Source organism: Lutra lutra, chromosome 4 (genome assembly GCF_902655055.1).
Source record: "Lutra lutra chromosome 4, mLutLut1.2, whole genome shotgun sequence".
Taxonomy (NCBI): domain Eukaryota; kingdom Metazoa; phylum Chordata; class Mammalia; order Carnivora; family Mustelidae; genus Lutra; species Lutra lutra.
In genome coordinates, this window is record NC_062281.1 from 164683633 (window position 1) to 164705486 (window position 21854).

At 38.1% G+C, this 21854-nt stretch overlaps 1 protein-coding gene across 4 annotated transcripts in view; it reads right to left on the reverse strand.

The window, feature by feature from the left end:
* CCDC30 (coiled-coil domain containing 30) overlaps positions 1-21854 on the reverse strand; it is a 117094-nt gene that overhangs the window by 86326 nt on the left and 8914 nt on the right. For all 4 annotated transcript variants that reach the window (XM_047727755.1, XM_047727756.1, XM_047727764.1 and 1 more), the window contains 5 exons: positions 20102-20222; positions 16304-16497; positions 12181-12270; positions 10167-10320; positions 3535-3606 (listed from right to left, as the gene is read on the reverse strand). In XM_047727755.1, coding sequence (XP_047583711.1) covers positions 3535-3606; positions 10167-10320; positions 12181-12270; positions 16304-16497; positions 20102-20222 — 631 coding nt within the window. The remainder of the gene's footprint in view (positions 1-3534; positions 3607-10166; positions 10321-12180; positions 12271-16303; positions 16498-20101; positions 20223-21854) is intronic.

Here is a 21854-nt window from a genome sequence, read left to right on the forward strand (position 1 = left end):
AGAAATCACAAGTAGGCAGAGAGGCAGGCAGAGAGAGGGGGAAGCAGGCTCCCCGCTGAGCAGAGAGCCTGATGTGGGGCTCAATCCCAGGACCCTGAAATCATGACCTGAGCTGAAGGCAGAGGTTTAATCCACTGAGCCACCCAAGTGCCCAGTACTATTAATTCTTAAAACTTTTTTTTTTAGAATTTACTAGTGAGGACATCTGAGCCTAGAGTTTTCTTCATGGGAAGATTTTTAACTACAAATTCAATTCCTTGGGCAGATTTCTTCTTGAGTGAGTTTTAGTAGTTTGTCTTTGAATGAATGTGTTCATGTCATACAGGTCATCAAATATAGTGGCATAAAGTTGTTCAAAATATTCCCTTGTTATCTTTTTGATCTGTAGAAATGTTCTGTAATTTCTTGTATTGGTGATTTGTTGTCTTCTCTCTTTTTTTCATGATCAAATTAGAAGTTTGCCAGTGTTACTGATCCTTCCAAAGAACCACTCTTGTTCTACAATATACTCTCTTGTGGTTCTGTCTTTAATTTTTTTGACTTCAACACTTATTTTTAATACCACTTTCATTTCACTTTTTTGGCTGGGTTTTTAAGGTGAAAGGTTGGATCACTTTGAGTCCTTTATCAATTTCTGGTATAAGCATTAAATGGTATAAATTCTCATCCAAGCACAGATTTAGTTACTTCCCCCAAATATTGATATTTTTTTTTTCATTTTCATTCAAGTTAGTTCATGGAAAATATTTTCTAACATCTCTTATAATTTTTTCTCTGAAGGCATGGCAGTTTAGAAATACCTTATTTGGGGACGCCTGGGTGGCTCAGTCAGTTAAGCAGCTGCCTTTGGCTCAGGTCATGATCCCAATGTCCTGGGATCGAGTCCCACATCGGGCTCCTTGCTCGGCAGGGAGCCTGCTTCTCCCTCTGCCTCTGCCTGCCTGCGCACGTTCTCTCTCTCTCTCTCTCTCTGACAAATAAATAAGAATAAAATCCTTTAAAAATTTTTTAGAAATATCTTGTTTGGCTTCCAAATATTTGGGGATTGTCTAAAAATTTTTTAGAAATATCTTGTTTGGCTTCCAAATATTTGGGGATTGTCTAAACATACTTCTGTTATTGATTCTTAGTTTAATTTTATTATGGTCAGAGAACACAATTTGTGTGACTTCAGTTCCTCCACAGAAAGTTGTTTTATGGCTCAGTACAGCCTCTCCTTGTGAATGTTCCATGCATACTTGAAAAGAACCTGTGATTTGGTGGAGTTTTCTATAATTATCAATTTGGTCATGTTGGTTGGTACTATTCTTAAGTCTTTATCCTTACTGATTTTGTTTCCTTGTTTTATTAGTTGCTAAGAAAGCAGTGTTCATGCTATAAGTATTCACAAATTAAGAAAAGAAGGGTTAACAATCCTGATCACCAATTACAATGTGTGGGGTTTTTTTCCCCACACATCCAGGCAATTTTGGACACCAGCCGGGTATCCTATAATTCAACTCAATTCTGACACTATCTCTGTTCCACAAAAATGCCTACCATTTTAAATGCCAATGACAAACCCATCTTGTTACCATCTTGTGCTTCTGACAGACTGGTTATAAATCAGAGGTTGCCATGACCCCCACCTTAATTTGACTAATTTGTTAGAGTGGCTCACAGAATTTACAGAAACATTTTACTCACTAGATTACCAGTTTATTATAAAAGGATATAACTCAAGAATAGCCAGATGGGAGAGAGGCATGGGGCAAGGTATAAGTAAAGGGGTGAGGAGTTTCCATATCCTCTCTGTGCATACCACTCTTCCCAAATCTCCATGTGGTCACCAACCCAGAAGCTCTCCAGACTCTGTCCTTTGGGTTTTTTATAAAGGCTTCATTCATAGGCATGAGTGACGAAATCACTGGCCATTGGTGGCTGAACTCAATCTCTAACCAATGTCCCCTTCCAGCCTCTGATAACCTAGAGGTTTTCCAACAGTCCCCATTAACATAAAAAAAGACACTTTTTATCATTCCCATCCCAGGAAATTTCAAGGGTTTTAGAAGCTTGGTGGCAGAAACGGGGCCAACAATGACAGATGAATAGATAAAGAAGATATGGTATACACACACACACACACACACACACACACACACAGACAGACACACACACTGGAATATTACCCAGCCATCAAAAAAATAAAATCTTGCCATTTGCAATGATGTGGATGGAACTAGAAGCTATTATGCTAAGTGAAATAAGCCAATCAGAGAAAGACAATTATCATATGATCTCACTGGTATGTGGAATTTAAGAAACAAAATAGACTATCATAGGGGAAGAGAGGAAAAAATAAAACAACACGAGACTAGAGAGGGAGACAAACTGTAAGAGACTCTTAATCATAGGAAACAAACTGAGGGTTGTTGGAGGTGAGGGGAGTAGGGGGATGGGATTACTGGGTGATGGACATAAAGGAGGGCATGTGATGTAATGAGCACTAGGTATTATATAAGACTGATGAATCACAGACCTGTAGCTCTGAAACCAATAAAACATTATGTGTTAATTAACTGAATTAAAATAAAAATTTTTTAAAAAGAGGAACAAAGACCAAATATATATTTCTTATTATAAAGCACCGGGTAAACCTAGTTTTAGAATTATTTAAAATGGGTAATATGCTATGGATGCTAGGAAACAAACTGAGGGTTTCAGAGGGAAGAGGGGAGGGGGATGGGTGAGCCTGGTGATGGGTATTAAAGAGAGCACATATTGCGGTGAGCACTGGGTATTATACTCAAACAACGAATCATGGAACACTACATCAAAAACTAATGAAGTACTGTATGGTAACTAACATAACATAACAAATAAATTAATCAATTAATTAATTTAAAAAAATGGGTGACATGTTTTTAATTATTTTTGTAGTTGCTACCATTGTAACACTCAAATTTCATTGTATTATTTATAGCTGGTAGCGTTTTCACATAGTCAAACTAGGGTCAGATTAACTAATTCATCATGGATTCGAAGCCTGTTGGCTTCCAGGTAAACAAGTATGTGTGAGGTATTGTTGAATTCATCATAAGGTGTCTTGATCTCAGTGTATGTACTATTGACCGCAGGTTTTGGAGTCAGATATCTATGAGTTCAAATACCAGCTCTACATTACTTAATTCATTAATACTTAATGTAGCTATTGGATAACTCACTTAACCTTGCCATAACTCAGCTTCTTTGTCTATGAAATGGAAATAATAATACTCACTACTTGGAATTGTTGTGAGGATTAGAGTTCATATATATACGGCATCTGTTACTCAGTAAGCACTCAGCCAGTGGTAGTAGTACTTATAGGTATAACTACTACTACCACTTAGTAAGTGGTAGTAGTAGTTATAGTAGTAGAAATAAGTAATAACAGTGGCAATAGGCATTATTATTATTATTATTATTATTAGAGAAGATACTATGTTAAAACATGTAAAATAAATTTATGCTATTAATGTATATTAAATATATCTGCTAACATGCACGGCTCACCTTTTTCTTTCAGCTTTGTCAAATTTTCTTTCAGTTTCTCAATTTCTAGCTGAGCCTTCTGAAGTGCAGAATCTAAAGGAACAAGAAAATATTTCTGTAAGGAGCAAATGGTTAGTGTGATGATCACATTTAAAATTATTCTCTTTTTTTGGAACACTCCCTTTCTGCTGATTGTCCTTTGAGTTTCTACATAAATGTCACCTCCAGAAAACTTTTCCAGATGTATCCTCTTAGTGCTCCTACTGTACCCTATCATTATTCCTGATTATGTGATCTCATAATATTACTGTTTCCCTAACTAGAGTCCATGTTGAAGATCTTGGACCACTATAATCAATAGGACCAACTCAACTTTTTAAGCATGGTACTATCAGCTTTAATTACACTCCAGAAACAGATTTTATTTATTTATTTGACAGACAGAGATCACAAGTAGGCAGAGAGGCAGGCAGAGAGAGAGAGGGGAAAGCAGGCTCCCTGCTGAACAGAGAACCCGATGCGGGGCTTGATCCCAGGACCCTGGGATCATGACTTGAGCCAAAGGCAGAGGCTTTAACCCACTGAGCCACCCAGGCGCCCTGACACTCAGAAATACTTAAAATTAATTCTTGCAATTAGTAATACTTAGAATTTTACCAATAGTGCTCAGCATCCAACTCTTGATTTTGGCACAGGTCATGATCTCAGGGTCATGAGATCAAGCCCCACATTGGGCTCTGCATTCAACAAGGAGTCTACTTGATATTCTCTCTCTTTCTCTCCCTCTGCCCCTCCCCTGCCCCATACATGTGCTCTAAGTAAAATAAAGTAAATCTTTTTTCAAAAAAGAATTTTATCAGTAGTTGCTAGAAATATCAAGACAACAAAATTTCAGGAAATACCTTTGGATACTATTTAAGAATTATGTGAAGATGGCAGAATGGTACAGGGCAAGAGCATGGGACACTGGAGTCAATTGGATTTGGGTTCTTTAATCCAGGTTTTATCACTTTGCCTCCTGGGATCTAGTCATTACCAGTGATATGTTTGGTGGGTTTCCTATGTCAGGATAAAGAACCTCCCAGAAATAAAAGACTAACGTGAACCTTATAAGAGATTATTCCTATCACGAAGTAAATACATCGGCACAATTGTGCATGTTTTGTTATTACTCCCAAAGCACTCAATTCTTTGGAGTAAATCACAGTCTAATCTACCAGATTCAGCTAAAATTATATTTCTGACCATAACAATACTATACCTGCCACTGCTATCAATGGCACCAGCTATTAGTCTCAGACATATTAACATTATAATAAATCTTCGAAGTAAATATTAGCACCCCCATTTTATAGATAAGGGAAAGCTCAGAAAAGTAAACAACTGGCTCAGTGTCACACAACTAGTAAATGGTAAAGCTGGGACCTGCACTCAGGTCTGTTTGAGTACACTGTGCCAGAGATGTGAGAATAGTGCTGTTTTACTAAAACTATGGCTTTGTGATGTGTTCATCTACAGAAGGAGAGGGAGTAGAATGATAGCTGGTGGAAGGGTGTTCCAGAAAGAGGGAAAGCATACGTGGAGGGGAGAGGGTAGGAGAAAACACTGAGTGCTCTGGGAACATGTAGTCTAATATTGCTTGGGCCTATAGTGCAAAGGGTTATGGGAAATGTGGGATATGAAGCTGGATAGACAGGCAAGGGCCAAACCAGAAAGGCCTTAGAGAGTTGAGAATTTATTTTACAGAATAAATTTTTTATGGAAGTTTAAATTACCAAGGAAGTAATTGAGAAGTTCTGCAAACATTTGATTAGATTTCCACTTAAAAAAAAAAAAACCCAAACAACCTATTTTCACAATAAAACATACAGCCAGGGCGCCTGGGTGGCTCAGTGGGTTAAGCCGCTGCCTTCGGCTCAGGTCAAGATCTCAGGTTCCTCGGATCGAGTCCCGCATCGGGCTCTCTGCTCAGCAGGGAGCCTGCTTCCCCCCGTCTCTCTGCCTGCCTACCTCTCGGTCTACTTGTGATCTCTCTCTGTCAAATAAATAAATAAATAAATCTTTAAAAAAAAACAGCCAAATATATCATATACCAAACTCAGATATATCAGAGACCACCAACTACATTAACTCATGTTGCCAAGTTAGCTTCTCCTGCCATGTTTATGCAGATATTTGAAAATCATAGCTCTCTATCATGACTCTTAAACTAGTAATATTTCTAAAACTGTGTTGGCTGTAAGTTTCTGAGACCTCTCTATTGTTTGACAGTTTTACTTTTTAAGTCTATTCCTTTAGTGGTTACCCTCGATAATTTTGGGGGGAACTTTTTTATTATGGAAAATTTCAAACATATATAAAAGTAGATAAAGAAGTTATGAACAGTTATGGGAATACCTATATCTATCATCCAGCTTTTAACAATTGTCAAGCTATAGTCAATCTTGTTTCATTTACATACTTAAATATTACATACTTAAATGGTTTTTTAATGCTGTACAGCAAATCATCACAAATTTAGTGACTTAAAACGACATCCATCTTTCAGCCAACAGTTTTGTAGATCAGAAGTCCAGAAATGGTATGGCTGAGTTCTCTGATAAGAGTCTTATGAGGCTAAAATCAAGGTGTGAGGTAGGTGTGTTCCTCTCTGAAGCTTCGGGAAAGAATCCATCTCCAAGCTCATTCAGGTTACGGGCTGAATTTGGTCCCACGGTTTTAGAACTGAAGTCACCATCTCCTTGCTACTGTTAGCCAGGAAGCTCTCTGAGCTCTTGAGAAGCAACCAACGTTCTTGGCCACTTGGTCTCCTCCATCATCAGAGTCAGCAAAAGAGAATTTCCCTCACATTGAATCCTTCTCACACTTTGAATATCTTTCACCAGGAAAAAAACTAACCCCTTTTAAGGGCTCATCTGATCAGGTCAGTCTCATCCAGGATAATCTCTCTTTCTTAAAGGCAACTGATTTGGGACCTTAACCACATCTGCAAAGGCTTTTCACAGGAGTATCTATATTGTATTTGACTGAATAACTGGGAAAAGTTATGTGTACACCAAGTGGGACTCTTAGAGATGATCTTGGATTTCTTACCATGTTTGCTTTTGGTGCTGAATTAACATACCATTGCCTAATCCAAGATCATGAAGGTTTACTGTTTTCTTCCGAGACGTTCATAGTTTTAACTCTTACATTTAGCTTTGTAGTCTATTTTGAGTTAATTTTTGTGTGGGTATGATGTAAAGGCCTTTAAAAAGCAAATCCCAGAAACCATATCACTCATCTATAAATATTTCACTATATATCTCTAAAAGATAAGAATTAAATATTGTTCATTATTTTACTTCATAGTTAAATTGCAAGACAAGAACTCTTTTTATTTTTATTTATTTTTTAAAGATTTTATTTATTTATTTGACAGAGAGAGACACAGTGAGAGAGGGAACACAAGCAGGGGGAGTGGGAAAGGGAGAAGCAGACTCCCTCTGAGCAAGGAGCCAGACATGGGGCTCTATCCCAGGACCCTGGGATCACAACCTGAGCAGAAGGCAGACGCTTAATGACTGAGCCACCCAGGCGCCCCAAAGAACTCTTTTTAAACCTAAACGCCACATGTGGTTCAGGAAATTTAACAATTTTTTATATACCCAGTACATATCCACATTTCCAATTATTTCACAAATGTTACAAATGTATTTGAATCAGTGTCCAGTAAAGGCCACATTACAATTGGTTAATAATTCCTTTAAATTATAAAAATCATCTTTTTCTTTCAATTTATTAAAGAATACTCTGAATATTTGACATGAATTCTTTTTTATTCCTAAAAAATATCTTTGTTATTATCCAAAATTTTTAATTCCCATCCAAATTTTTTGGATATGATACAGAGCGAGTTAGAAAATAAACTGGATAACTTGAGGGCGCCTGGGTGGCTCAGTGGGTTAAGCCGCTGCCTTCGGCTCAGGTCATGATCTCAGGGTCCTGGGATCGAGTCCCACATCGGACTCTCAGCTCAGCAGGGAGCCTGCTTCCCTCTCCCTCTCTCTCTGCCTGCCTATCTGCCTACTTGTGATCTCTGTCAAGTAAATAAATAAAACCTTAAAAAAAAAAAAAAAACTGGATAACTTCTTCCAAAAAAGTCATTTTGGGGGCACGTGAGTGGCTCAGACAGTTAAGCATCTGCCTTTAGCTCAGGTCATGATCTCAGGGTCCTGGGGTCCAGCCCCACATCGGGCTCCCTGCTCAGAGGGGAGTTTGCTTTGCCTTCTCCCTCTGCCCCTCCCCCTTGCTCCTGCTCTCTCTTTCAAATAAACAAAAATCTTTAAAAATAAATAAATAAATAAATAAAAGAGTGTAGTCAAAGAAGTAGGCTAATGGTAAACACAGTTACCCAGAAATACATTCTAACTTAGAAACTGATGACACAAGAAGTTATACATAGGGCATACATTGGTACTAATATATTTTATTTATTTTATTTTTTGATAGTACATGTGTTTTTTAAAGGACTTGCTATAGCTTCCCAACAGTGCCCCAGTATACTTACTGCGGAGACAGTTTTCAGTTAGTAGTTTAGGAGCTACCAGACTGACCATGGAAGAGGGGGCCGTGTGATGGTGGTCTGTTGTGTCCAAATGTAACTAAGGGGAATGCGGGTCCTGGTTTTCCTTTCTCCTTCTGTATTGCAGGGAGCAGAGACTGCTTCTCCTCATACTCCATAGCCAAATTTCTTTTCTTTTTTTAAAACTGGGTGTATAGCTTATATCAGTAAAATTCACCCTTTTAGGTGCACAGTTCAGTGAATTTTGACAACCTTATCAGGATATAGAACAATTCCATATTCCAAAAATTTCATTTGTGTTCACTGTCTAAAACACATTCTTAACAAAATCTCAACCCTTCTGATATGCTTTGTTTTTAAATCCATGTCAATTTGGCAGAATCATTACTATTTTAACATTTAATACTTTAAAGATATGATCCTAAAGTAACTTATATACTGCATTTGAAAATTGGCCCAATTTCTTAATCATTGTAAATTATAAATATAGAAAGGGGATAATTTTTAAAGTTTAAACTTTATTCTAAAATAAATTATTGATAAAGGGAAGATTTAAATATAAACAATGAAACCATAAAAGCACAATAAAACACTATAGAGATGAACACTTTCAAAAACCTTGTAGTGATATAGAAAAGGCTTTTATACATGAAAACCCAGAAGCCCTACAGAATAACTCTGTTAAACCCAACTTGATACATATTAGCATTTCTTTATGGCAAAACCCCCCAAAACAACATTTATAACCAACAGAAGGCTCATATCCATAATATATAAAGAATTTTAAAAGTGTGTTTTTTTTTTTAATAAGTGATGTCTATGCCTAATGTGGGGCTCGAACTCATGATCCTGAGATCAAGAGTCACATGCTCTACAGACTGAGCCAGCCAGGTGCTCCAGGAGTATATAAAGAATTTTTACAAATTAATAAAAGATACAACCCAATTGAAAAAGTACAGGAGACTTAAGCAGGTACTTCACAAAATAGTGTATCCAAATGAGCAACGACAAGAGTAACAAGAAATGATGACAGGGTCTTCAGCTTCATCAGCCATCAGGGAAATGCAAATGAAAGCCATCACTAAATACGATGACGCACTTACCAGAAAAGGCCAAATTAAAAAGACTGACAATGCCAAATACTGACAAAGAATGTGGAGCAACCAAAATCGCAGTAACAACTGAGATTCAGTATTCAACTGAAGCAAGCTTAAATTGATACAACTATTGGAAGACACTGTAACAGTTATCTACCAAAGTAGAATATGCACATAACCCTTTGATCCAATCATTAGGTCTATCACAATCAGAAATGTGTTCGTAAGTCTAAGAATATTCCTAGCAGCGCTATTCATAAGAGAGCACAACTGGAAGCAACACAGATGTCCATCAACAGTAGAACAGCCAGATAAAATGAATGGTAGTGTGTTCATTCAGCGGACTATTATACAACCAGCATAAGTCAACAAAGTGCCGCTATATGCAAAAACATGAGCCAATCTCACCAACGTAAGATTGAACAAGAGAAGCAAACTAGGGGCGCCTGGGTGGCTCAGTCGTTAAGCATCTGCCTTTGGTTCAGGTCATGATCCCAGCGTCCTGGGATCGAGCCCCACATTGGGCTCCCTGCTCAGAAGCCTGCTTTCCCTCTCCCACTCCCCCTGCTTGTGTTCCCTCTGTCGCTGTTTGTCTCTGTCAAACAAATAAAATCTTAAAAAAAAAAAAACAAAAACTAAATTTAAGAATGCATATTGCCTGCAGTCAAAACTCCAAAAGAGAGTGAAAAGTCAGGATAGTGGTTCCTTCTGGGTGGGAGAGGGTGTAGACCTAGTGAGAAGAAACAAAGGAGGCTCTGGAATGCTGGGGGCACCTTGCACCCCATGATGTACACTCAAGAGTTGTGCGTGTTTGGGTGGAATATTATGCTTATGCTTCAGTAGAAATTTCTGGTCACTGTACAAAAAGAAGCTGTTTATCAAACTTTATGTGTTTTAGATTTTTTTCCCTCAATGTACTCATGTTCCGCCCTGAGAAAAGATCAATACATTTAAAGCATCATCAAAACCATTCCTCTGCAACCATAGCTTACCTAATTTCCCCTGTTCTTTCTCCTTCTCCTGTAGCTCATCAGTGAGCCTTCGGATCTCTTTCTGGGCCATCCCTAACTTCTCCGCTGCTTCTTCTCCATTTCTCTCCAGGCAGTTTTGTGAAGTTTTATCTTTTTCCAGGTCTTCATTATGGGACTGAAATAAAAGTGTTGTTAGTAATAAAACAAAAATTAAATGTACTCTTATAACACTGCACTATTTCCCACAAGCATTTGAAAGCTAACAAAGAAAAACAGCAAACAATATTTCATTTGTATGCATTTCTTTTATTAAGTGAAACCATGTAAAATTGGTGACATTTGATTTTTTCACCTATGGACATACAACTTCTTATAGTTCAACCTAATATATCTAAGAGTTTATGGTTATGTGATTATCAAAATAGAAATTTTATCATAAAAGTGAGTATCATCTGGCGAAAAAGAGAAAAAAACTCTTCATGTGTATGGCCCATTAAATACAGTTTACAAAATGTTTTCACATGGAATATTTCATTAAATGTCAAGGTATGCACACACTCAAATCATGTTTACAGCTCCTTTTCTGAAATTATTTTCAAAGCATTTTAAAAGTTAAGAAATTCAGTCTCAATTATATCTTGCTTTTGATGCCCCAAATATGTATTAATTTATATAATTATCATACAAATATTTCTAAAAGACAAGAAGACAACCAAAATACCATCTGCATAACAAAACCACTTCTAGCACATCGGTATAAATCCTTGCAGTATTTTTTTTTTTAAAGATTTTATTTGTCAGAGAGAGAGGAGAGCGAGCGAGCACAGGCAGACAGAATGGCAGGCAGAGGCAGAGGGAGAAGCAGGCTCCCCGCCAAGCAAGGAGCCCGATGTGGGACTCGATCCCAGGACGCTGGGATCATGACCTGAGCCGAAGGCAGCTGCTTAACCAACTGAGCCACCCAGGCGTCCCCCTTGCAGTATTTTTTATTTGTATACATTTTCACATAGTCATAATCCTAATCTCTGTACTTCTCTTTTTCATTTAACATTATATGAGAAACATTCCCACAAAAATTGTACAGATTTTGTAATGATAATTTTTTTTTTAAAGATTTTATTTATTTATTTGACAGAGAGAAATCACAAGTAAGCAGAGAGGCAGGCAGAGAGAGAGGAGGAAGCAGGCTCCCTGCTGAGCAGAAAGCCCGATGTGGGGCTCGAACCCAGGACCTGGGATCATGACCTGAGCCGAAGGCAGCAGCTTAACCCACTGAGCCACCCAGGCGCCCCTGTAATGATAATTTTTAAAGGCTATATAATGTTCTGTAGTGGGTGTCACATGATTTATATAATCATTTAAACATTTGGTAGTTTCCAATTTTTGCTATCTAAAATAATACTATGATAGACAGTTTTATCCTTATACATTTATCTTGGGTTACTTCCTGTGGTTAAATTCCTAGCATATACTTTATTTGCTGGATTTAGCTCTTAATAACATTTCCCCAGAGCAAAAAATTTAATTCCATGAAGAGAATTGGTTATACTTAAAATAATGTGCTATATATATTAAAGGACTATCCAAAATAAAGGACTCCAAACATATTTGAGAAGGATTATCCCAAAGTGATTTTTCAAAGGATGTAACACACACTGATTTTAAATTTTTATACATTCAAAAAAAAAATCAGCTATTTATTTTTTCTTCCCAAATCTTTGTGATGTATTTATACATTTATGTACAATTCTATAATCTTCACAGCATGGATTTATATTTTAATATATTCAAACAAAATACTTGTTAAAAGCTAATGTGTTAGAGGGGAGTCGGGAGAGGGTGGTGGGGTTATGGACTTTGGGGAGGGTATGTGCGATGGTGAGTGCTGTGATGTGTGTAAGTGTGTAAACCTGGCGATTCACAAACCTGTACCCAGGGGCTAATAATACATTATATGTTTATATAAAAAAAAATAATAATGTGTAATTAGCTGCTATTACTAATCAAAGGATTCTTTTTTCTTTTCTTTTTTTACCTCACTCAGAGTTTTTCCAGGCTGCTGCACAGGTACCTGATATTTCTCATGTTCTCTTTGCAGAGGCTGATGAATTTGCTCAAATTTCTCCTAAATAAATAATGAGATAAATGAAACTTACATCAGTCAGTCTTCATAAATGTCATTTAAATTTTTTTTTAAAAAAGCAAAAAAAAAAAGAGAGCACAGTCCAATCCATTTTATGAGCTTAGGCAATGCATTTTCAATGAGACAATATCACACCCAAGGGAATGAAAATTGGTTCCTATGGGGACAAAAAAATCTTACTCTTTTTATGTACAAAGCATGATATGCCTACAGTACACAGAACTCTACAGTAATGTTAAAATTTCATGGGGGACTGATTGGGAAAAATTATCTAAAAAGTGTCATTATAGAGGCAATAATGAAAAATGATTGGCTAACACTGGCTAGCCAAACCTTGAGATTAAAACCCAACAGGGGCACCTGGGTGGCTCAGTGGGTTAAAGCCTCTGCCTTTGGCTCAGGTCATGGTCCCAGGGTCCTGGGATCGAGCCCAGCATTGGGCTCTCTGCTCTGCAGGGAGCCTGCTCCCCCCTCTCTTTGCCTGTCTCTCTGCCTACTTGTGATCTCTGTCTGTCAAATAAATAAATAAAATCTTTAAAAAAAAACAAAAAAACAAAACCCAACAAAGATAACAGGGGAAAGAAAAATCACAGGGCAATCTTCTTATTCATAAACGTAGATTAAAAATCATAAACAAAATTTTATCAAAAATAATCTTATAATATCTAGAAAGGATAACATATCATGAACAAGTTGGATTCATCCCAGCAATGCAACAACAGGTTTAACATTAGAAAAATAAATCAATGAAATTCTCTCATTTACAGATTCAAGTTCTAAATTATTTCATAATCAATGGCTACAAAAAAACAGTTTATAATATTCACCACTGGTTCCTAATAAAAGCTCTTAGCAAACTAGGAATAAGAGGGTAAATAATAAATAATAAATAAACACTACCATTTAAAACAAAACCTTCAGCAAACATCATACATAATAGTGAATCACTAAATGCTTTCTCCAATATTAATAACAAAATGATAAAACTAGATAATACTAATAATAATACTAACTTCAAGATAACAGTAAAGAGCCTAGCCAATATAAGGCAAGAAAAAGAACTAAAAGCGGGGCGCCTGGGTGGCTCAGTGGGTTAAGCCTCTGCCTTTGGCTCGGGTCATGGTCCCAGGGTCCTGGGATTGAGCCCCACATCGGGCTCTCTCTGCTCCTCGGGGAGCCTGCTTCCTCCTCTCCCTGTGCCTACTTGTGAGCTCTGTCTGTCAAATAAATAAAATCTTAAAAAAAAAAGAACTAAAAGGAATAAGGACTGAAAAGGAAGAAACAAAAGTATCATTATTCTCAGATAATATCATTGTATAGGTAGAAAATATTTTAATTCGTCAAAAAAATTATTAGAATGAATAAGAGGGGTGCCTGTTTGGCTCAGTCAGTAAACACATGACTCTTGATCTCAGGGTTGTGAGTTTAAGCCCCACATTTGGTGTGGAGCCTACTTAAAAAAATAAATAAATAAAAATAAAGAGCAAAAATAAATTTAAAATATTATTTATTTATTTTATAAATAAATCTGTAAAATGAATAGGAAGTTTTAGCAACAAGTGTTGGTCGGTATATAAAATAATTATACTTTTAAATACCAGCAATAGATAGTTAGAAAATTAAATCCTTTTTAAAAAGATAGCTTAATAGCATCCAAAAATATGAAATACCTAGGAATAAATGTTAACAACAAGTGTAAGATTTTGTGGGGAAAATCATAAAACTTTACTTATATATATACATGAAAAAATACATGGATATTCTATGATCACAGATCACATCAATATTTTAGATTGCAAATTCCTCTTTTTTTTTTTTTAAAGATTTTATTTGTTTATTTGACGGAAAGAGAGATCACAAGTAGGCAGAGAGGCAGGCAGAGGCGGGTGGGGGGGAAGCAGGCTCCCCACTGAGCAGAGAGCCCAATGCGGGCTCGATCCCAGGACGCTGAGATCATGACCCAAGCTGAAGGTGACCCAAGCCGAAGGCAGAGAGGCCCAACACACTGAACCACCCAGTGTCCCTCCTCTTTTTTTTTTTTTTTTAAGATTTTATTTATTTATTTGTCAGAGAGAGAGAGCACAAGCAGAGGGAACAGCAGGCAGAGGGAGAAGCAGGCTCCCCACTGAGCAAAGAGCCCCATTTGAGACTCGATCCCAGGACCCTGGGATCATGACCGGAGCAAAAGGCAGACGCCCAACCACTTAGCCACCTAGGAGTCCTGATAGTAAATTCCTCTTAAACTGATTGAATACAACCAAAAACCAAAATCCCAGATTTTGTAATAACATGAATCGGAATGTTACTCTTTCCTCTTAAAATTATTTAGTGTGACTCTCCAGACCGTCTATAACAAAGTCCATCAAATGTTTTTATGCCTTAGGGCACCTGGCTGCCTCAGAAGGTTTGTAGCCAGCAGCTCTTGATCTTGGCGTTGTAGGTTCAAGCTCCATGCTGGGTTTAGAGATTACTGAAAAATAAAATCTTAAAAAAAAAAAAAAAGTGTTTATGCCCCTAGTATGGTTCAGGAACATTGCTGGGTGCTGAGTCCAAACTTTAGCTTAGCATATGAATCTCACCATGATGTGGTTCCTGAAAATATCTCCAGCCACATTTTTCAGCATTCACTCACATGAACCAGTCTGTGATATATACTGTTTCCTCTGCCAGGAATGCCTTTCCTAGCTTCTTTATCTAGCTAACACATACTCAGTTTTCAAAATACTACTCAACATCTCCTCTGGAAGGCTTTTCAGTCCCCTGACCCATTACATCTGACTCAGACCCTCCTCTGAGTTTCTCGAAACTTCTAGGCCTTCCTTTATCAAGGGACTTTACACACTGAACTATAATCACTGGCTTTTTTCTTTCCTCCATTAGCTTGTAAGCTTGCAAGTCCAAATCATGTCTAACTTGACTGTGTTTCTACATTCGCTGGCAGAGAGCCTGGCACATGGAAAGTTCTCAATAAACAATAACAATAATGCTAATTAATACTCCGGTTTCTCTTCATTTTTTTTTTAAAGATTTTATTTATTTATTTGACAGAGGGATCACAAGCAGGCAGAGAGGCAGGCAGAGAGAGAGGAGGAAGCAGGCTCCCTGCTGAGCAGAGAGTCCGATGCGGGGCTCCATCCCAGGACTCTGAGATCATGACCTGAGCCGAAGGCAGCGGCTTAACCCACTGAGCCACCCAGGCGCCCCGTACTCCGGTTTCTCTTCAGATGGCATAAATTTTTCACCTTTTACTACAGATTTCTGTGGAGGAAAAACCCCCCACAATAATGCTAATTAATGTGTGAGGTACTATTCGAGAGACTTATATATGTTATTTCATTTTCATGAGAGCCTTGTGGAGTAGTTGAGTCAATCCCAGATTTTATAGATGAGAAAATCAACACTCACAAAAGTTAACTAACTTGCTCAAGTTCATACCAAGAACAAGTGGCAGAGAAATCCATCCAAAAATGAAACCTATATACTCGCGGTGCCTTGGCAAAGTCGGTTGAGTGGACAGCTCTTGGCTTTGGTTCAGGTCAGGACCCTTAGATCGAGCCCCACATCTGGCTCCAGGGCATGCAGGACATTTGCTTCAGAATTCTCTCCCTCTCTCTCTGACCCTCCCCCACTCACTTGGAAAAGTACTCTCTCTATCAAATAAATAAGTAAATCTGTAAAAAAAAAAAAAATACCAACTTACTGAAGCATTATTAAAACTGGCTTCCTAGGGGGGCCTGGGTGGCTCAGTGGGTTAAGCCTCTGCCTTCAGCTCAGGTCATGATCCCAGGGTCCTGGGATGGAGCCCCGCATCAGGCTCTCTGCTCAGCGGGGAGCCTGCCTCCCCCTCTCTCTCTGCCTGCCTCTCTGCCTACTTGTGATCTCTGTCTGGCAAATAAATAAATAAAATCTTAAAAAAAAAAAACAACTGGCTTCCTAATAATTTAATGAATGAATGATTAAAGAAACAAAAAACTGGCCTGACTCTTATTCAATTATCTAGTTAATTTCAGAATACCTGGGCAAGTCCTTTCTGTAGGTTACTGGTCATACATCTTTGTGACTCTGGTTTGGGGCTCCCAGTTTCCAGTTTCCTCAAGAGTGTACTTCTTTCTACCAGTAAGTATATAATCTGTTCACTGGGGCTGCTCAGAGCTATTTCAGATAAGCCCTCTTTATACAACATTTCTTCAATCTCTTTTATTCGCACTTCTGTTAGGAAGAAATAACAGAAACAAAGCTGTTAAAAGAAATGCCGGCAAATAATTGGTGTTATAAAATGTTAAATGTGTTCTTAATGAAATAGCAAGTTAATTTTTAAAAAATCAGCTATATTGCTACTACCACTCTTCTGCCCATCCCTTCAGGGCGTCTGCAAACTTTCAGAAAAGAAAATAACCAAAAAAGTAGTGGAAAGGGGTTCTCAAAAGCAGTAAATATTCTTAATGTTATGTAACTTTAAATATTGTTGTTTTGTTGAGTGCTTACTATGTGCTAGGTATTATACCAAGCACTTAAGATAAATTTATGTCATCTCATCTGTGCAACAATTCACTGAGGTAGGAAACATGATTATCCTTTATGAGACAAGGATGCAGGCACCAACAAGCCAACCAATTTGTGTAAGGTTACTTAACTAGTCCTGCCAAAATTTTTGGTGATTTCAATATTCAGGTAGATTATTCTAGTGCCCTGGTTTCTCAGTCTCACCAACTAACTTCCAAAGATTGAGTCCTCCACCCCATCTCAGTCCCTACTCCACAGTAATTCTCTAGACCTTGCTGTTAGCAGCAACTCCCCAGTCTCAATTTCAAACATCCCAGTCTCCAATCACCATTTCCTATATACTTCATCTAGTAGCTAGATGTCAACAAGTTTTTGACTATACTGACAACTATAATCCACTAACTTTAAACCCTTTTCAATGTTCCTTATCCCACTCCCATTCCCATTTACTTTCTTAGATTGAGCTAAGCAATTCATCATCATAATCACCCCCCCCTTGAAAACATACACATGCCCCTCTTTCCTTCCATTATTCTTGGCTGACAGAACTCTAGCCCGTAAATCAACCCTTCATCTCTCCTGCCCCTCACTCCAGAAGCAAAGTATAGCTGGAGAAAACTGCACAGCCAGTGCTGATTGATTTCACCTAAATTCGTGTCTATTCACCTCAAGTGGGTCCTTATTGTGCGCCAATCCTCCCACAGGTCCCTGGAATTCTCTCTCTCATTTTCCAGCGATCTAGACTATTATTTGATTCCTCTCTCTCCTCCAGTCTCCAACGCCTCCTTCCCCATCCTCACTCTCAGCTGAATACCCCGCCTCTTATTTCACTGAGAAAAAAGCAGCACTCCAGCTTCCACAAACTCTCCTTACCAAATCTGCCAATTCCCACATACTCTTCCCTCTTGTGAGATTTAACAAACTATCCTTGCTCCTAAGGCCACACTCTCCCCTTGTGTGCTGGATCCCATTCCCACTTCCATTCCCACTTATCTCAAAGACAACATGCTTTCATCATGTCTCTCTGGGACACCACACACTGTTGGTTTTCCTCCTGTCATGCGTGCCACTCCTTCTCAGACTTCTTGGCTAATTTCTCACCTTTCCAACCTCTATAAACATAGAAATGCCCAGGGCCCAGTCTTCTTTTCATTCCCCAGGTAATCGCCTATCGTCCCAAGGCTTTAAGTGTTGGCTATTTGCTGATGACTCTCAGATTCACTGCTCTAGCATGCAGTGCCTTCCAAACATACAACATTGTGTACTTGACATTTCCACTGGGATGTCTAATGCATGCATCAAAAGGTACATGTCCAAAAGCAAATTCTTTACTGTCTTTCCCAAATGTCTTCCCATAGCCTCCTTAACCTAAGTAGCTGTAACTCTAATATTCCAACTGCTCAGGCCAGAAAGCATTGGGTCACCAATGATTTCTCCCCTTTTCTCCGACCCAACATTAAATTCATTACAAAATCATATTATTTCTATCTTCAAAAAATACTGTTTAACTATATAAGCATTTCTCAAGTGATTAAGTTTGATGCTCCTAAAATAAACTTGTATTTTGCAAACTGCTCACTAAAAGTAATGAAGCTTATTGAAAACCCAGATTTGTACAGACAATTCTAAATTTCTGTCATTGTGCAATGAGAGTGCTATAAAAACACCAGCAATCCTAGTAATTACACTGGTACACTTAAAGAGATATATCAAATTCCTAAAAAATAAATACTATAGTAAATATAGGACTTTTGTCTTTTTTTAAAAACTCAGACTTGCTATAAAGGTGAGCTCAAAGAGCTGAGTCTGCGGAGTTATGGAAACAAAGCCAAAGGCACAAAGATTAGGGCTACCTTTGCAATAAGCACTTCCCAGGAGAAACATGTGGCCGAACTGAGTCCCAGAGAAGAATGTGGGACAGATGAACTTCATGTATGAACTCCAAGCCTTGCTGATTAGCTCAAACCATTAACATGCTGGGGTATGCTGTATATGAACTTCTGCATTAAAATGACATTAATTCAGGGGAGCCTGGGTGGCTCAGTCCATAAGCATCTGCCTTTGGCCCAGGTCCTGATCCCAGGATCCTGGGATGGAACCCCATGTTGCGCTCCCTGCTCTGTAAGAGACCTGCTTCTCCCTCTTTCACTCCCCTTGCTTGTGTTCTCTCTCTCATTGTGTGTGTGTGTGTGTGTGTGTGTGTGTGTGTCTGGCAAATAAATAAATAAATAAATAAATAATTTTTTTTTAAGAGTCTTTAAAAATAAATAAATAAATAACAATAAAATGACATAATTCCCCTATTTACCAATCCTTCATAAACTAATTCATACTGGCAGCAGGACACAAAGTATCTTCCATTTCTCACAGAATGGCAGATTAGGGCCCTGAACAACCCTCTTGCTGAGAATAACTAAGAATGCCAGAAGAAATTTGAAAACTCTTAAAAATGCAACCACTATACAGACAAAAATAGAATGCAAACTTTTAAATCAGCAGAAGAAAACTCCGTATATTCAGTGGAAAAGAAGACAGGAAAATCAATGAAACAAGAGTGCAGTACATATGAAATAGGTCCTATGCTTAACTCAACCTTTCCAAACCTGATATTCAAAATAAAGAAAAAACTTCCATCAGCAGAATATTAGAATATTCTAAAGGGGTCCTATCCATGTTCTCCCTTGCAGCTTTGTAGTACTTAATAAATATTTCCTGAGTCCTTAATATGCTAGGTGCTTTACAAGGCAGGTGCTGTGGGAAACCCAGAAACCACTAAGACCAGGGCATGATCTCTGCCCCAGTGGAGCTGACACAGGTCACTGTGACACAGTGTGTTAAGTGCTAGAATAGACATTGGAGGAAATAACCATCTTGTCCTCTCTCACACACATTCCCGGCTATTTCAGAACAGTTAGTTTAAAAAGACCAGGCACGGGGCACCTGGGTGGCTCAGTGGGTTAAGCCTCTGCCTTCGGCTCAGGTCATGATCTCAGGGTCCTGGGATCGAGCCCCACATCGGGCTCTCTGCTCAGCAGGGAGCCTGCTTCCCTTCCTCTCTCTCTCTGCCTGCCTCTCTGCCTACTTGTGATCTCTGTCTGTCAAATAAATAAATAAAAATCTTAAAAAAAAAAAAGACCAGGCAGAAAATACACTCAAACAGGATAAGTACTTTTCTTGGAGTGGAAGATTATAATTTTCCCCCTTCCTTTTACTTTTATACATTTCCCAAATTTCTATAATTGTCACATGTTCTTTCTAGAAGTAGAAAAAAATATATAAGCTTCACACTGTTAACAAAAGGGAAACATACCCTGTTTCGGTTGGAGCTCTTTAACCACATTTCTAAGCTCTTTGTTTTCCTCTTCACAACTGTGAGACGATGCTTCTCTTTCCTCTGTTAAGTTATGGACATGGTTTACATACTTTTCCACCTAAAAAGAAAATAATACGTTTTTTCTTACTCTTAGTCCGTGATTCACCCAGTAACCCATATCAAATCTATGAATGAAAGAATCGTTGAGAGATCACCATACGATCCTGTCTATAATCTAAGAAATAAACAGAAAACTTGGCTTTCCTTAAGTGTGAGCCTCCCTCCCTAAATTTCCTTCCAGCCGTTTCATTTTATCAGACACTGTTACCCGAAGATATGATGACACAGCTCTACAAATTTCTGGGACAGTCACAATCTCTAATTTTTTTTCCCATTAACTTGCCAGGTTTCAAATCAAGTCTCCTTATCTACGGTATAGGCAATATAGCATGATACCCACAAACAGAGAAAAATCTCCACAATAATTGTTTACCGTCCTGTGCTAACAATGATGATTAAGATGTCTGAAATGTTAATAGAATATTGTACTAAAATACGGGGTATTTTTAAAAATAGCTTTTGGTTAATATGGTAACTTCATAAAAGGCACTTTTATGTGGCTCATAATAATAGATTAAAAGCTAGCTCAATGCCCCAGGCAGTGTATAAAGGACATCAAATATTTCATTTTCACCACAATCCTCTGAGACTGTTATCCTCCCACTTTATAGGGGAAGAAGCAGGCTGTTAAGAAGCCAAGAGATTTGCACTGTCATGCAGAAAATAAGGAGAGGAGCTAGACTTCACACTCAGCAGGGCTAGACCCAGAGGCTAAGCTCTTACCTATCTGCGAAATTGCTTAAAAGTAGACTAACATGGGGTGCTCAGTGGGTTAAGCCTCTGCCTTCCGCTCAGGTCATGATCACAGGGTCCTGGGATCGAGCCCCGAATCGGACTCTCTGCTCAGCAGGGAGCCTGCTTCCCCCTCTCTCTCTCTGCCTAGTCTCTGCCTGCTTATGATCTCTCTCTGTCAGTTTTTTTTTAAATCTTTTAAAAAAAAGTATGCTAACAAAGTAATTGCATTTTGCTGAATTGTGTTGAAATCTATTGCACAACCCCTCATAAAATGAACAAAGAGCTGAATGGTATATAGCAGAAGTAACTCGGCATTGCCACCCAAGTTCATATCTTCCTGCTAATCTTCAGTTTCTTTCTCTTCAAAATGGCAGGAACAATAACACCTATTTCTAATAATTAACAGCTGTAGTTGATTGAATATCTGCTAGGAGTCAACACCTGTGCGTGAAATGTTTTATGGACCTTAACCTGTGTAAACCTCACACATCTCTTTGAAGAGGTAATCATCCCCATCTTACCTATGAGGAATGTCAAGTTCAAAAAAGTTAACTTGCCCAAGGCTACACAGAAAGACAGTACTAAAGGCAATTTTTCACATCCATTTGCCTAATGTTAAAGTTCATGGTTTATTATGTTGTCCTGCTTTTGTTCTAAAGGAGCTGCATTCTTCTTTAGGAGTTTGGAAATCACACTGTCCTCTAAAAGTTAAATTTAAACATCAGTAAGTTGCCTATCTGAGCTGAGATGCTGAAACACAACAGAATGATTTCTAAGCAACTTGAGAGAATTTCTTAACTCATTTAAAGAAAGAATATGTAAAAAAAAAAGTAGGTTAACCAGTATTGGAAACACCAAAAGAGTGATAAGAAAGTCAAAAGATGTCACTATCTAC